The 15,487-nt window shown below is 36.2% G+C and overlaps 1 protein-coding gene across 5 annotated transcripts in view; it reads right to left on the bottom strand.

The window, feature by feature from the left end:
* PLEKHH2 (pleckstrin homology, MyTH4 and FERM domain containing H2) overlaps positions 1–15,487 on the bottom strand; it is a 115,606-nt gene that overhangs the window by 96,725 nt on the left and 3,394 nt on the right. For all 5 annotated transcript variants that reach the window (XR_015249252.1, XR_015249254.1, XR_015249253.1 and 2 more), the window contains exon 2: positions 11,801–11,930. Coding sequence is in view for 2 of the 5 variants with exons in the window: in XM_086701214.1 (XP_086557340.1) it covers positions 11,801–11,923 (123 nt within the window). In the remaining 3 variants the exon portion in view is untranslated. The remainder of the gene's footprint in view (positions 1–11,800; positions 11,931–15,487) is intronic.

The following is a 15,487-nucleotide window of genomic DNA, read 5'->3' on the forward strand; positions in this document are numbered from 1 at the left end:
CCATTCCCACACATCCTCAGGCTTTCCAAGGAGGTAGTTTTGTGATAACGATGGAAAAACTACTGGTTCTAAGACAAGATGAGACAATTGAAGTCTTTCTGATTGACTGACATTTTTCCATTATATGGCTTCTAATGGTTTTATACAACATTTAGCAACTCCTAGGATCCGTCAAAGCTGAATAATTACCTAAATTTCAAGAGCTTAATTCAAAGTTTAAATTGAAGGAGGTGTTTCTGTTTTAGAAAATGCCCAGTTTCTAAAGCCTATTCTCTAAAGAAGACTCGGTGCTGGCCATCCTAACAGTTGTGGTACTTGCTATTTTTGACGCTCAGCTCCCACAGCTACGGGTTTCCCATCCTTCTCCTCACCAAACCCCCCACCACAATGCTACCCTATAGAGAAATTATTTTTTTGTAACTACCACCAACACCCTAACGTTTCCTTATTCCCGTACCACATTCAGTTTCAAGTTCTATTATTGCAATATAAAGTATGTGTACTGGCCTTTCTTTTTAAAGAGTTAAGGATAACCGCTTACAGAAATTCAATCTATAGCGTGCAAAGCATCAGAAGGGGAAAAAGGCAGGGAAGGGGAGGAGATAAAGAAAACTTCAGCATCATGATGTGTAGAAACAGAATGCATTTGTTATTATTTCAGATATATTTAAAGAGATTATCTCACTATTTGGATAAAGAAATAAATCTAGCTATATAATATTTAAAGGGGCATACTGAAAAAAATGACACTAAAAGGTTGAAAGTAAAGGAATAGAAAAATATTTCATGCAAGTATTACCTACAAGCAATATCAAAACCAGACAAGAGATCTTAATGCCGAAAGTTGTATCAGCAATAAAATGTCAACAATTATAAATGGGATAATTCATCAAGGACATGTAATAATCCTGATCCTGAATGAATCTAACCTCAAAATATATAACCCAGAAAGTTTGATTCTTTTTGATATACCCTGAAAACTCAAAATAAATTACTTTGTTTAGATAGTGATTTCATGGAAACATTCTATTATGAAGATTTCCCCTCAAAAGACTGTACAAGTCCATTTACTTCACAATTTGACTTAATTTTTCTTTTGTTTTTATGTTTATCAAAGCCATAAATACACATAAAGTACCGACTAGTTCCATAAGATTTGCTAATAAAAATAATTACACTCTTTTGGCAATTCTCTTTATATTTCTTTCATGATCTAAATAACATGCTTCTTTTTTGCTGACTTTTTTTAGTTTAGTGATTTTCTACTTACTCCCTTAAGGAGAATGAGGGTTTGGCTCGTTGATCTCCTCACCATCAACACAGATACACTCCCATTCTTCCAACACATTTACATCTTACCTTTGGTTAATTCACTGTTCAGTATTAGTGTTACTGTGACTGTGGATGATACCCAGAGATGAACCACGTAATAAACCATAGTTACTTTTTCCTATGCTATATAGCTTTTCCCCCTAGAGTTAAGGGTCTTGTTCTTTTATTTATCTAGCTTTCTATGAACTTAATTATTTAATTATTAAATTTAATTATTGAACTAAATCCCAAATTAAATCATCTCTCAAGATGTTCATTCATGCCTGATTTTCTATCAATTTCATCTTCTTTAAGCTGCTTCCAGAGTCTCTGACCTGCACTCATCTGGACTGATACCCCTCTTGCCAAGACACAGCTATCTTCTTTGGAAGGTCCCTCCACTTTTCCCCACACTGGGGCTTCCTGTTTCCTGAATCCTGTGGCTTCTTCTCTTGGTTTGCTTTCTCCTTTTAATGGAGCACATCCTTCTGGAGATTCTTCAAGAAGGTTATGTGAGAACTTGCATGTCTTAAAAATCCCATTCTAATTCCTGATTGTTCACATATAACCTGTTTTCCCGCCACCTGGAAGCTTGCAGAATCTTTTCGTTGGTCTATAGTAAACTCTCATGATGATGTGTCTTTGGGAGAAACTATTTTTATCTGTTGTGCTAGGTACTTGGTAGACCCTTCAATCTAGAATCTTGTGTCCTTCAATTGTGGAAAATTTTCATGCCTCATTTCATTGATTTTGTCCACTCCAGAGACTTCTTATCATTCAGGTCTTGGACATGCTGGACTAGTTCTTTACATTTCTAATCTTTTCTCTCTTGTTTTCCATCTTTTTAACATTTTTTGCTCTACTTCCCAGGTATTCACCTTAAGTTTATATTCCAACCTACCTATTAAGTTTACTGTTTCTTCTACCATGTTTTTAATTTGCAAGAGTTCTTATTTATTCCTTGAATATTCCTTGTTTCAGGGATGCAGTATCTTTTCTCTTTGGGAATATTAAGTGATAGGATTTTGTTTGTTATAAAATTTTGTTTGTTATAAAATTGTTTGTTATAAAATTTTTGTTTGTTATAAAATTTCCTTTTCCCTGCATAAACAATGTTGTGTTTTGGTCTGTTTTCTGATTGTTCTCTTTCATGTTAGAGGCTTTCCTTAGATGTCTGGTCATTCATGAGCTGCCTGCTTACATTTAAGGTTAAGGGACTAAAAAGCTGCCTGGATGTTTTAGCACATATAAGGGGCTTATTGACTATGAACTTTAACATTAGATGATCTGGCTGGGCTTTCTGTTGGGGAACCACTGATTGTCAGCATTATTTCCTCTTTCCTCCTGGGCTGATAAGATTTCCAGAGGCTTTTAATCTCCCCGCATAGGATAAATGTTTGTGCCGGCATTTTAGGAGCTACGTAAGACAGGAAGGTTGGGAGTGCAAGGACAAGCTCACCATTAAATGTGCATATGTTCATTTAATCCCCTTGTTTTTGATGAAGCAGAAACCATAGTCTAGAATTAGGACTGGAGGGTCCTGCGTTTCCCCGGGGAGCTAATTTCCCCACAGAATCCAGCAAAGACCTAGATCAGGAGTGATGGGGATGGGGTAAAAATAGGGGGTATTAATGAAACTATGTAACCTTAGAGTCAACTAACTCCTTGGAATCTTCTCACTTATCCCCATGTGCCAAATGTCCAGCAGCTAAGCATTTACTTCCTGTTGAAAATGGGAATTCTTCTTCTCTTACAAAACTGAAAAAATTGTTTGGAGGGCACCAATCCAACAACTGTGGCATTTATGGGTTCAGGGTGTAATAGGCAGTCTCCCACCCCCTCACTCTAAAACAAAGGTTGACAGTTGACCAGCACTGACTATTTACACACAATTCCTGGTCAACTTTTCAGATGTCCCATTTTTAAATATGAATGGATCACCAAAAATCATCAGAAATTTGAGAAAAGTTTACAACCTGAAAAAAACATAACAAACATAAAAGTGGGAAATAATCTCAGAGGAAAGAAAAATAATTTGGGGAATAGAAGAGAACTTTAAAAAAATTTTTAGTTAGTGCTTAGGAACCAGAAACTTCCCACTACATCATTTCACAGCCACACCATAAGACAGAAATTGTTATGCTCATCCTGAAGATTAGAACGTTGATGTGCAGAATGACTATGCCTTGTATTAGCCTATGCTCCCAGCCAGTGACATGGTTGGGATTTGAGTCTTCCTTCATGTTCTGACTCCCTAGTGCTCTTTGAGTTGAACCACAGCTTCTTTGGTATTTAAAAATTCCACACAGCATATCGTTATACAGAACCATATGAAAATAAGTCCCCAATACATAAAACCACAGAATTCTTAGTTGGAAAGCATTTGTCTTTATTTCTATCCCCTTTATGCTATGCTTTTTTTTTTTTAATTTATTTTTAGAGAGAGCGAGAGCACAAATGGGGGAAAGGGACAAATGGAAAGAAAGACAGAATCCTAAGCAGGCTCCATGGTCAGGACAGAGCCCAATGTGGAGCTCGATCCCATGACCCTGGGATCGTGACCTGAGCGGAAACCAAGAGTCGAATGCTCAACCAACTGAGCCCCCCAGGCAGCCCCCACCTCTGTATGTTATTCTTTTAACCTAGGCATCTTTTATTGGTAACTTAAAGTCACACTAACATTCATAGCAGGAACAATTTTAAGTTGCATGTTCTCAAGGAATATACCACAGAACAAAGCACAGAGACAGAGGTATAGCCAAGAGAGGCTAAATTTGGAATTTGAGATTCTCACATAATTCTACCACTAGATAGTAAGTAAGCCAAGAAGTCTCCCCCCAGATTTTGTGTGTATTCTTTACTTACATAGCAATGATTAAGGTAGGAGTAATGAATACCATGTAACAGAAATTCAATAAATGTATGTTGAGCAAATGAATGAACAGATGAAAGTGTCAACTCTATCCAAAAAAATTATTTACAACCAAAGATAAGATTTGACAAAAGGAAAAAAACCCTCTGTTTCCACAGTCTATATAACAGATCATAAATACTGAGCAGTTCACACTGCATAGAGTAAATATACATTAAGTGCATCCAACAATGTTTACAACACTTTAAAATGAGTTTAAACATAAGGGTAGTAGGAAAGGCAATACTTTGATTTGGGGTGACCGTTTTTATAACCATTCAGGCTGGAAAATAACTTAGCAAAATACAAAAAACAAAAGCAATGCGGGAAATATTCAAGTAAGTTTTTACTTTCACAATGTAGACTATAAGGTAAGCCTTGGGTCCATTCCACAACCAATCCACACCAAGTCACTAAAAGAAACGAAATAATCTGCTGCCCTATATCAGGCTTTGGACAAAAATAGCAATTTTTACAAACAGGCTACTTATTTAATAATAAATGCAGTAGCAAATTCTAAACCTAGTATTTGGACTTAATACCAGAGAAGTGTCCTCTGTAGCCAGAGTAAACCTAGCAGCAAGTGGCAAAAGACAATATGTCACTGATGTTGGATCCTAACACCACCACTCTTAATACTCAGTGTTCTAAGCACCGTATACAAATACACTTGTTTACTAGATTGGTCACTTTAGGCAGAATATTTTAGGACCTTCACATTCACCGATGTGGACAGCAATTCCTGACCAAGTATCTCTTCCCGATTTTCCCCAACAGAACCCATCACTGTTAGAAAGACTCTATCACCATTTTTCTTTATTTTCTTATAATAAATAATATCTTCGGTCAATTTCCCCCCCTCCCCTCCAAAAAATGACATTTAAATTAGCCTGCAAAGTCTCATTGTTAGTATATGTATAATTCCTGTCAGGTAGTGAGAAATATTAGGTGAGGCAACAGAGTGGCTGAGGGGATGTGTAATTTAAATAGGATGGTCATGATGTTGTACTGGACCATTATATGAAGGCAAATACTATGCTGTCCAGGGACTCCTCAGTCCTTTGAGAGAATCATAGCCCACCTCATGGGAATCATATACACAAAAGGAAGGTCAAGTGGCAGTCATGGCAGGGAATCCCAGACAGTGATGCTGTATCAGGTGACAGCAGCACTAGTTTATGTGGGCCATGCTGATGCCTAAGATGCCGAAAGGGAAAATTCTTCATATTTTCATCCTTTTTTTTTTTTTTTTTACTGAAAATCTAACCCATTGGAAACAGCATTCACTTCAACATAAAAAGAAACTTTCTCTTTTCCCTCCGTAACTCAGAACACTAACCAGTAATACGGTAAAGTAGGAAACCTACTTAAATCTCAGCTTCCCTGAAGAGTTTATATTTGGCATACTAGAGATATTTCCAACACCATTCCTCAAATTCCTCTAAAGACCTCTCCCACTTATAGCAGTATTTGCCCAAGACTTCAATAAGGCCTTTTTCTTCACAAGCTTCAATATTCAAAGTTACTTGGAAATTGTGATGGAAAAAAAAAAATGGTGCAAAAATAGTTCTTTTAAAAAAAAAAATCTCATGTATTCTTCTACTCTATCTCCAAAAAACATAAAGTATATATAATTGAAATCCATCTTTAACTATAAAAACACTTTGAGATCATCTCATAAATTTTCCTTAAAAAAATTGACAGAGATGTCTCCTATTAATCAGTAATTACATTTGTTAAGTCACCTCCTTGTACACTTAGCCAGTGTGTCCCTTAAGAAAGATGTAGGAGGGGCGCCTGGGTGGCTCAGTCAGTTAAGCGTCCAACTTCAGCTCAGGTCATGATCTCACAGTCCATGAGTTCAAGCCCCGCGTTGGGCTCTGTGCTGACAGCTCAGAGCCTGGAACCTCCTTTGGATTCTGTGTCTTCCTCTTTCTCTGCCCCTCCCCCACTCACACTCTGTCTCTCTCTCCTTCAAAAACAAATAAACATTAAAAAAAAAATTAAAGAAAGTTGTAGGAAAATGGGGCACCTGGGTGGTTCAGTCAGTTGGGCATCCGACTTCGGCTCAGGTAGTGATCTCATGGTTCATGAGTTCGAACCCCACGTCAGGAGCCGTACTGACAGCTCCAACCCTGGAGCCTGCTTCAAATTCTGTGTATCCTTCTCTCTCTGCCCTTCTCCCACTTGTACTCTCTCTCCCTCTCAAAAATAAATAAACATTAAAAAAAAAAGATACAGGAAAATAATGAGTTACTTCTATATTCCAGTCACTCTCCAAGCTGCATCACAAAAAGTATGTAAGATCTAAAGTTTAATGCCCACTCTGCTATTTGTTAGCTCTACAATATTGGGCATATTACTCAAATATTCTCAATCTTTTTTTTAAATGTTTATTTATTTATTTTGAGAGAGAGAATAAGAGAGTGCACATGAGCGGGGGAGAGTCAGAAGGAGAGAGAGAATCTCAAGCAGGCTCCATGCTGTCAGCACAGAGCCCAACCCAGGGCTCAGTCCCACGAACCATGAGATCATGACCTGAGCCGAAATCAAGAGTCGGATGTTTAACTGACTGAGCCACCCAGGCACACCTCAAATACTCTTAATGTTAACATCTTGAGATTGGGGATAATAATAGTTACCTTATAGGGTGAGTGTGGGTTTTGTTTTTTTTAATGTTTACTTATTTAGTTTTGAGAGAGGGAGGGAGCAGGAGAGAGACAGAGAGGGAGACAGAGAATCCCAAGCAGGCTACGCATTGTCAGTGCAAAGCCTGATGTGGGGTTCGAACTCACGAACCGTGAGATCATGACCGGAGCTGAAATCAAGAGTTGGACACTTAGCCAACTGAGCCACCCAGGTGCCCCAAGTTACCGTGGGGTTTAAACTAGCTAATGGTTGTGGTGAAACCTTAAGAACCATAGTTGGCACCTAGCATAAGCTGCGTATAGCTAAGAACCAGAACTATTGCAGGAAAGAAAAGTTGGCCAGAATTCCTGGCAAAAGGCTGAAGAATCAAATTAGTATTCTCTCAAGAATCTTTAGTCTTGGGCCTGCATCCATTTGAGGGGAAGGTCTGGAGAACTATTCGGGAAAACCTTGGGGCAGACTGGTCCAAACACAAAACCAAAGGTTATGGATGGGACCAGACTGGCCTCTGGAATGCAACATTTGACTCAAGTTGGCATGTGGAAGCAATGCAATAGGGTTTGCTTTAAAAATATGTAGTGCTATGTAAATTGTTATTACTACACACATACACACATCCTAACACACACAGATACCTGCTTTCTAGCAGAGATGGATTTAAATGTTGCATGTTGAGGAGAAGACAGAATAGATGAGTGGCTAAGTATATCAGAATGGTAATAAAGCCAGATTAGAGAGGCCATATAGGGCAGTGGCTAAACATTCAGCCACTAATTGCAGAATACTCAGTTTCCGTTGTCTCCATCACTCACTTTTCAGCACAAACTTGGGCAAGTTAAGTAACTTCTATGCACCTAAGTTTCCTCTTGGATAAAAAAAAGATAATATTAGTACTTACCTCATAGGATTGTTATAAGAATTAAAAAAGTTAATATATATAAAGCACCTTATATATTACATAAATATCTAATATATATCTATATATATAATTTATAACATACAAATAGATGTATATATTAACTACATATATATATGTATGTGTATATATATATATATATATATATATATATGGCACTAACAATGTGTGTATAAAGATTGCCTAGGACACGGTAAGCATCAGTTTCCCAATCTGTAAAATGGGAACAATAAAATGTCTTACTTCACAGCTTGTTATAAGAATTAAATAAATTATACTTATAAAGTGCTTAGCACATAATACATCAATAAATATTTGGTATTTTTATTAGAACATAGGTGGGGTACCAAAAATAATTTTTAATCCAGAGAAAAATATTTTGTAATGTAATAGAACGGAAAATATCGTGAAAAACATTATTCCCATTTTAGTGTTGAATATATTTACGGGGAAACCATGAGTAACTTGGCATACTTGTCCACTTTCCACTGTATAAAACACATCTGAATAATTCCATCTCCTAGATCTGTCATGGGATCTAAGTCACAGATAAAAAATACAGAAGACGAAGAAGGAAGAAGAGGAGAGAAAGAAACCATGACTACAAGAGCAATTTTGAAATAATATTCCTCTCAATATTCATTCACTGACAAAGAAAAAACAAACCCTAATAACATAAACTAACAACCAAAAATCTGTATGTAAATGTACTTACAGAAACCATGACACTTTTAAAATTTGAAAAACGGGCACTCATAAAGAAATTTGTTGCAACATGCCTTCTAAAGGACAAATGTTGCCATAAAATTAGAACTTAAAGGTCAGTTCATTAAAACCCAAATAAACATAACTCCTGTTTAGTCTACAAAGAAACCCAGAGAATACAGAAGTCAAGGGAATCAAGAAAACTTTAAGGAGGCTGTGGTCAACAGTGGGCTAATTGCTAAAAGGCCAATAAGACAACACCTGGAAAGTGTCCATGAGGTTTAGCAGCAAGGATATAATTCGTGATCTTAACAAAATCACTGTATGGTGTGGCTGGGATTGCGGAAAATACTAAATAAATCAGCACAGTCTGGGAAATGATTTTCATAGAGAGAGGAACAAAAGACTAAGCATGAGTCACTAACTTTGAGTTAGAATAAGCTTCCCTAACTTGGGAGATATTCAAACTGGAATTTTTTTTCAGATTATAATTTTTATTCTAATAGTGGTAAATAAAGCAAATTGATACTGGAGATTTACTCCACAAAGCATTACTCGGTCGTCCTTTGACCCAAAGTGAATAGAATAATTTTAATCTTTCCACCTAAAAGATGTTGAAGCACAAAAATTTAAGATGATATATATATGAAAGTTTAACCTGAATGATGTTTTCCTGAATTTTATTAGAATACTTCTGTGCCAAAAACAAAATACCAAAAAACCAAAAAACTTCTGTGCTAAGAGATTCTCAGCGGGCGCCTGGCTGGCTCAGTTGGTGAAGCATGCAACTCTTGATCTCGGAGTTGTGAGTTCGAGCTCCACATTGGGTGCAGGGATTACTTACAAAAATAAAATCTTAAAAAAAAACAACAAAAAGAGATTCTCAGCCAGCGATGGAAGGAAGATTTAACATCTTTTTTTAAGGTTTTTGTTTGTTTGTTTTGGTTTTGGTTTTTTTGTGTTTCTTTGAGAGAGGGTGAGAGTATGCATGAGTAGGGGAGGGGCAGAGGGCAAGCGAGAGAGAGAATCTTAAGCAGGCCCCATGCCCAGCCTGGAGCCTGACTTGGGGCTCTATCTCACAAAGGTGAGATCATGACCTGAGCCGAAATCAAGGCTGATCTTAACCACTTAACCAACTGATCTATCCAGGTGCCTAAAGATCTTTTTTGAAGATGTGATGCATTTACCAGTCTCTGTCTCAAAGGATAATGCAGACAAGTGTTTAAGAAACCACCTGTAAGTTCTTCTGATTAGTTATGGATGACCAGTAATATCATTTATCTAACCATCTAGACATCACTGTCAAATAGAAATATAATGTGAGTCATCATATCAGAATGGCTAAAACCAAAACCATATGAAACAACAAGCATTGGCAAGGATGTGGAGAAAAAGGAATCCTTGTGCACTGTTGATGGAAATGCAACTGGTGCAGCCACTGTGGAAAACAGTATGGAGAGTCCTTAAAAAATTAAAAATAGGACTATCCTATGACCCAATAATCTCACTACGGGGTATTTACCTTACAGAATATGAAAACATGAATTCAAAGTGATATATGCATCCGTATGTTTATTGCAGCATTATTTACAAAAGCCAAACTATGGAAGCAGCCCAAGTGTCCATCAATAGATGAATGGATATAAAAGATGTCGTATGCATATACAATGAAATATTATTCAGCCATAAAAAGGATTGAAATCTTGCCATTTGCAACAACATGGATGGATCTGGAAGATAGTATGCTAGGTGAAATTAGCCAGTCAGAGAAAAACAAATACCATATGATTTCACTCATATATGGAATTTAAAAAGCAAAACAAATGAACAAAGAAAAAAAGACACACACACACACACACACACACACACACACATACTCTTAACTATAGAGAACAAACAGAGGGGAAGTGGGTGGGTGAGTGAATAAAATAAGTGAAGGGGATTAGGAGTGTACTTGTCTCGGTGGGCACTGAGTAAAGTATGGAACCATTGGATTACTATATTGTACACTAGAAATTATTCAACTGCACTGGAATTAAATTTTTGTATATGTTACAAATAAATAAACAATTCTTTTTAAAAATTTTTTTACCGTTTATTTATTTTTGAGACAGAGAGAGACAGAGTGTGCGCAGGGGAGGGACAGAGAGAGAGGGAGACACAGAATCCGAAGCAGGCTCCAGGCTCTGAGCTGTCAGCACAGAGCCTGATGCGGGGCTCGAACTCACAAACCACGAGATCATGACCTGAGCCAAAGTTGAATGCTTAACCGACTGAGCCACCCAGGCACCCCAAAAAGTAAATAACTCTTAAAAAAAGAAATAAATATAAAAGTAAAAAGAAATAGATGTCATTAATTTTAATATTTTCTATTTAATCTAATATACAAAACGTTATTTCAGCATGTAACCAATATAAAAATTATTGCTAAGACATTTCACATTCTTTTTTTCATACTAAATCTTTGAAATCCAGGTGTATTTTACATTTCTAACACACCTCAATTTGTCCTAGCCTCATTTCAAGTGCTCAGTGGTTGTTTATGGCTAGTGGTTGCTATATTGGACACTACAGGTCTAGAATCCAGATTCCCTGCAAACAGGAATATGAGTTTTCTTGTTCACAGATGTAATTTTAGCATTCAGAAGAGTGCCTGGCACAAAATGAGCCCTCAGTGAATATTTGTTGAATGAATGAACACATGAATGAATTAATCCATGGATTTTATATACATATATGCAAAAAAAATTCCTGTGACATAGATGAAATTTTAATTACATGACTAGAACTATTAAGAGAAGCATGTAATTATATTAAACTCAATTCCAGCCCAGGCAATAGTTTAGCAATATAGGGTTAAGTCAATACAAATTCTTAAATGGGTGCATACTTTCAAATACACTATAAACATGTGTTACTATCCATAGGGAACATTCTTCTATAACCACTTTAAACATGATTTTCTTAAACATTTAGCAAATTAAAATGCTGTCACACTCCTCTAGTAAAATCAAATAAATTATAGCTTTTCTATAGGGAATGAATGAACTCCACATTCATCAAATACACACAACTCTTACATATTCCACTAGTTCTGCAAAGAAAAGTGTTTTGGCTTAATGTTCCATTCCCTCTAAAAATTGGCAAAAGAATATTTCAAAAATAGCTTTAAAGCCCTGACAAAAAGTTAAATATGTTCTTTATTTTAAAAATGTTTACCCCCCAAAAGTACTGCAATTATTTAATGTAAATGAAATATGCCCCAAACAGGTGATGTTTAGTAACAAAGGTTGGAGAGAAAATCATACCTTCTCAGCTAAAAGCTCTCTTATCTTACTTGCTTGAACTCTAAATTTCATGAGCTGGGACTCCAGAGCCACACATCGTTCTTTCCAATCTACTGGTCCTTCTGTCTCAGTAAGCTCTGCCATATTTATTCTAGAAAAGAAAGCATAAATGGCATATAACCCATGAGCATTCAGGATAATTCATTACGTCATCCTGTATACATATTCACGTTACCATCTAATGATGTCATCCACATACAAATTTTTGAATTCTAAGACAAATTCCATAACTGGTTATATAGCTCATGGAAGAAACTTAGTGGGAGATAGAGGTCAGGGTTGGAGGCCCAGTGTGTTATTCAGTCTTTATATATAACATATCCTTTCCGTGTCTCAGATTATCCAATCTAGAAAAAGCAGGACACTGATAGTAACAAACCATTGTTCTTCATGAGTACGTTGTGAGGAACAAATTAAATACTGTTATTTTTAATAGCACTATGGACAGTATAATAGCACCATCTGAACACAGAGAAGTAGTATTATTTTAGCTCTGCCCAATAGATAAAACATTGTTTTAATCTTCCAGCTCAAAATTTTACCCCACTCCTAGGTTTACAGAACTATTACAATTTGATTCAATTGGTACCATGATAGTTTCTTAGGTTTAAGAAACTTCATTACCAGTGCTACAATTATAAGTTAGATTTACATTACAATTATTACTTATCATCATCCTAAAATCTAAAATCTAAATCTAAATCCTAGATCTAAAATCTCTTTTAAGCCAAAAATCCTTTGGCATATTTAACCAGGCAAAGTATTATGACCTTGGATACATTTGTATAATATTTTTTTTTTTTGGTCCAAGAAGAGAAAAGATATAAATATGAATTTGTAATCACCTACATTAAGTACATCTGGAATCAGTGTTTCCCATAATATTAGCTTTCCTTTGGGGAGATTAATCCCAGGGAGAAGCACTGCACTCCACCAGGGGAACTGGTCTAGAAATTTTGAAGTGCAAAAAAGGACTCATTTTTTCTGGTTCTGAGATTCATAAACAATGTTTTAAATGTTAATGTTTCACCAGGTCATTTGAATAAATGGCCTGATGATACATTTCTGAATTGCCCTTGCTATGAACAAATGAAATCTGTATTAGGAATGGATCTCAAGGAGCCAAGCCCTGGTCTCGGCATATACGTGAGAGCAAAACTCTCAGAACCCCAGGATAGATCTGCAGTTGAAGTGTACTATTCCTTCATTTTCTAAAAATATGTCTCCCTCACATATTATCCAAGTTGATTTTCTCACTATTGAGTGTAATACAACACTTCCTCATCCTATACCAGTTTTTAAAAACTTTGTGTTGCTAAAAACCCACAGAAGACTATTTTCCTAGTATAAATATTGTTTTATGCTTAAACCAATTTTCATATTCATACTGACATTATCATTCAATAACTTAGGAATAAATAAAAGCAGAGTTGCTCTACAAAGGCTACAACTTTATTGAGCACCCCAACCATCTCAAAGCCTCCACATGCTCCTAAGTTCTGGCCATAATTCAAGGGAAACTTATAATTGTAAAACTGGACATCATTCTCTTTTAATTTCTTTGTTTTTATAGAAGCCTCATACCATTGTTGTCTGTTTTTTCCTAAGGATATTAGCCTTGTTAATGACACTTATCACCCACATTAGCATTTACTGTCAATGATTTACGAGTAGACCATGCACTTTGTCAGTCGCAAGCTTTTTCTCAATTCTGCTACTTCAGTTCTTTCCTCCTTAGCTTTAGAATGGACAAGGAAAAAAACATATGGACTAAAAATTATAAAATAAAAAGCTGTCCTGAAACAAGCACTGTTAAGTCTTGAATCACTTGTACCTTGCAGAGAAATGTAGAAACATTGTTAAGCAAGAAGAGTCTAATTCATGCTGGTAAGTTTCCCTACAATTAAAATAACTTGTGTATGTTCTACTGAAAATGTCTACAGTTTTAAAAATAGCATAAAGGCAAAAAAAAAAAGGCAGATATTTTTCAACAGATAAAAATCAATCAATACAGTGAACCATATTAATAGACTAACAGACCAAAACCACATGATCATTTCAATCAATGTAGGAAAAAAAATCTGACAAAATTCAACACCCTTTCATAATAAAAACATTCAATAAGCTAGCAATAGAAGGGAACTTCTTCAGCCTGATAAAAAGCACTTAGGAAAAGCCCACAGCTAACATCATACTTAATAATAAATAACTGATCTGCCGAAGACCAGAAATAATACAAGGACGTCTGCTTTGCCACTTCTGTTCAACACTGTACTAGCGGTTCTAGTCAGGGCCAGAAAATAAAATAAAAAGAATCCAGTTTGAAAACTAAACCTAGGCACGCCTGGGTGGCTCAGACAGTTAAGCATCCAACTCTTGGTTTCATCTTGGGTCATGATCTCTTGGTTTGTGAGTTTGAACCCCGCATCAGGCTCCGTGCTGATGGCATGGGGCCTACTTGGGATTCTCTCTCTCTCACTCTCTCTCTCTCTCTCTGCACCTCCCCTGCTCATGCTCTCTCTCTCTTTCTCTCATGCTTTCTCTCTCTCTCGAAATAAATAAACTTGAAAAAAAAAAAAAAGAAAACCAAATCTCTATTTTCAGATGTCATGATCTTGCAGACAGGAAATTCTAAGGAATTCACAAAAAATCTATTAGAACTACTTGAGTTCAGCAAGGTTTCAGGAAACCAGATCAATATACAATCAACCATATCAATTGTTTTTCTACGCATTAGCAAAAAAACAAAAAAATCAAAAATGAAATCAAGAATATATTCTATGTACAATAGCATCAAAAGAACTAAACACTTAGGAATAAATTTAACAAAAGAAGTGCAAAACTTGCACTCTGAAAACCACAAAACAACACTGAGAGAAATTAAACCTAAATAAATGAAAGACATCTCATGTTCATGGATTAGAAGACTTAATATTGTGAAGATGCCAATACTTACAAATGGATACATACATTCAATTCAATCCCTCTCAAAATTCCAACTGCATTTTTGGGCAAAAATGGCAATCTGATCCTAAATTCATATGGAAATTCAAGGGATCCAGAATAGCCAAAAAAATCTTAAGAAGTTGTAGGACTCCTATGTCTCAATTTCAAAAATTACTACAAAGTTTCTGTAGTCAAAACTGTATGGTATTGCCATAAAGACAGACATATGATCAGTGGAATAAAATTAAGAGTCCAGAAATAAAACCTCAAATTTATAGTTAACTGATTTTTTTTTTAATTTGAAAGAAAAAGAGAATGTGAGTGGGGGAGAGGGGCAGTGAGGGAGAGAGAGAGAGAGAGAGAGAGAGAGGAGAGAGTCCCCAAACAGGCTCCAACTCAGCACGGAGCCGGATGCAGGGCTTGATTCTACAACCCTGGGATCATGACCTGAGCCAAAATCAAGAGTCAGATGCTCAAAACCAACTGAGCCACCCAGGTACCCCTATAGTCAACTGATTTTTGACAAGGGTACCAAAATCATTCAATGGGGAAAGAAGAGTCTTTTCAACAATGGTGCTAGACAACTGGATATCCACATGCAAAAGAATGAATTTGGACCCCTCCATCACAACATATACAAAAACTAACTCAAGATGGATTGAAGACCTAAATGTAAGAGCCAATGCTCTAAAACTCTTAGAA

Source organism: Puma concolor, chromosome A3 (genome assembly GCF_028749965.1).
Source record: "Puma concolor isolate L17-30 chromosome A3, mPumCon1.1.hap2, whole genome shotgun sequence".
Taxonomy (NCBI): Eukaryota; Metazoa; Chordata; class Mammalia; order Carnivora; family Felidae; genus Puma; species Puma concolor.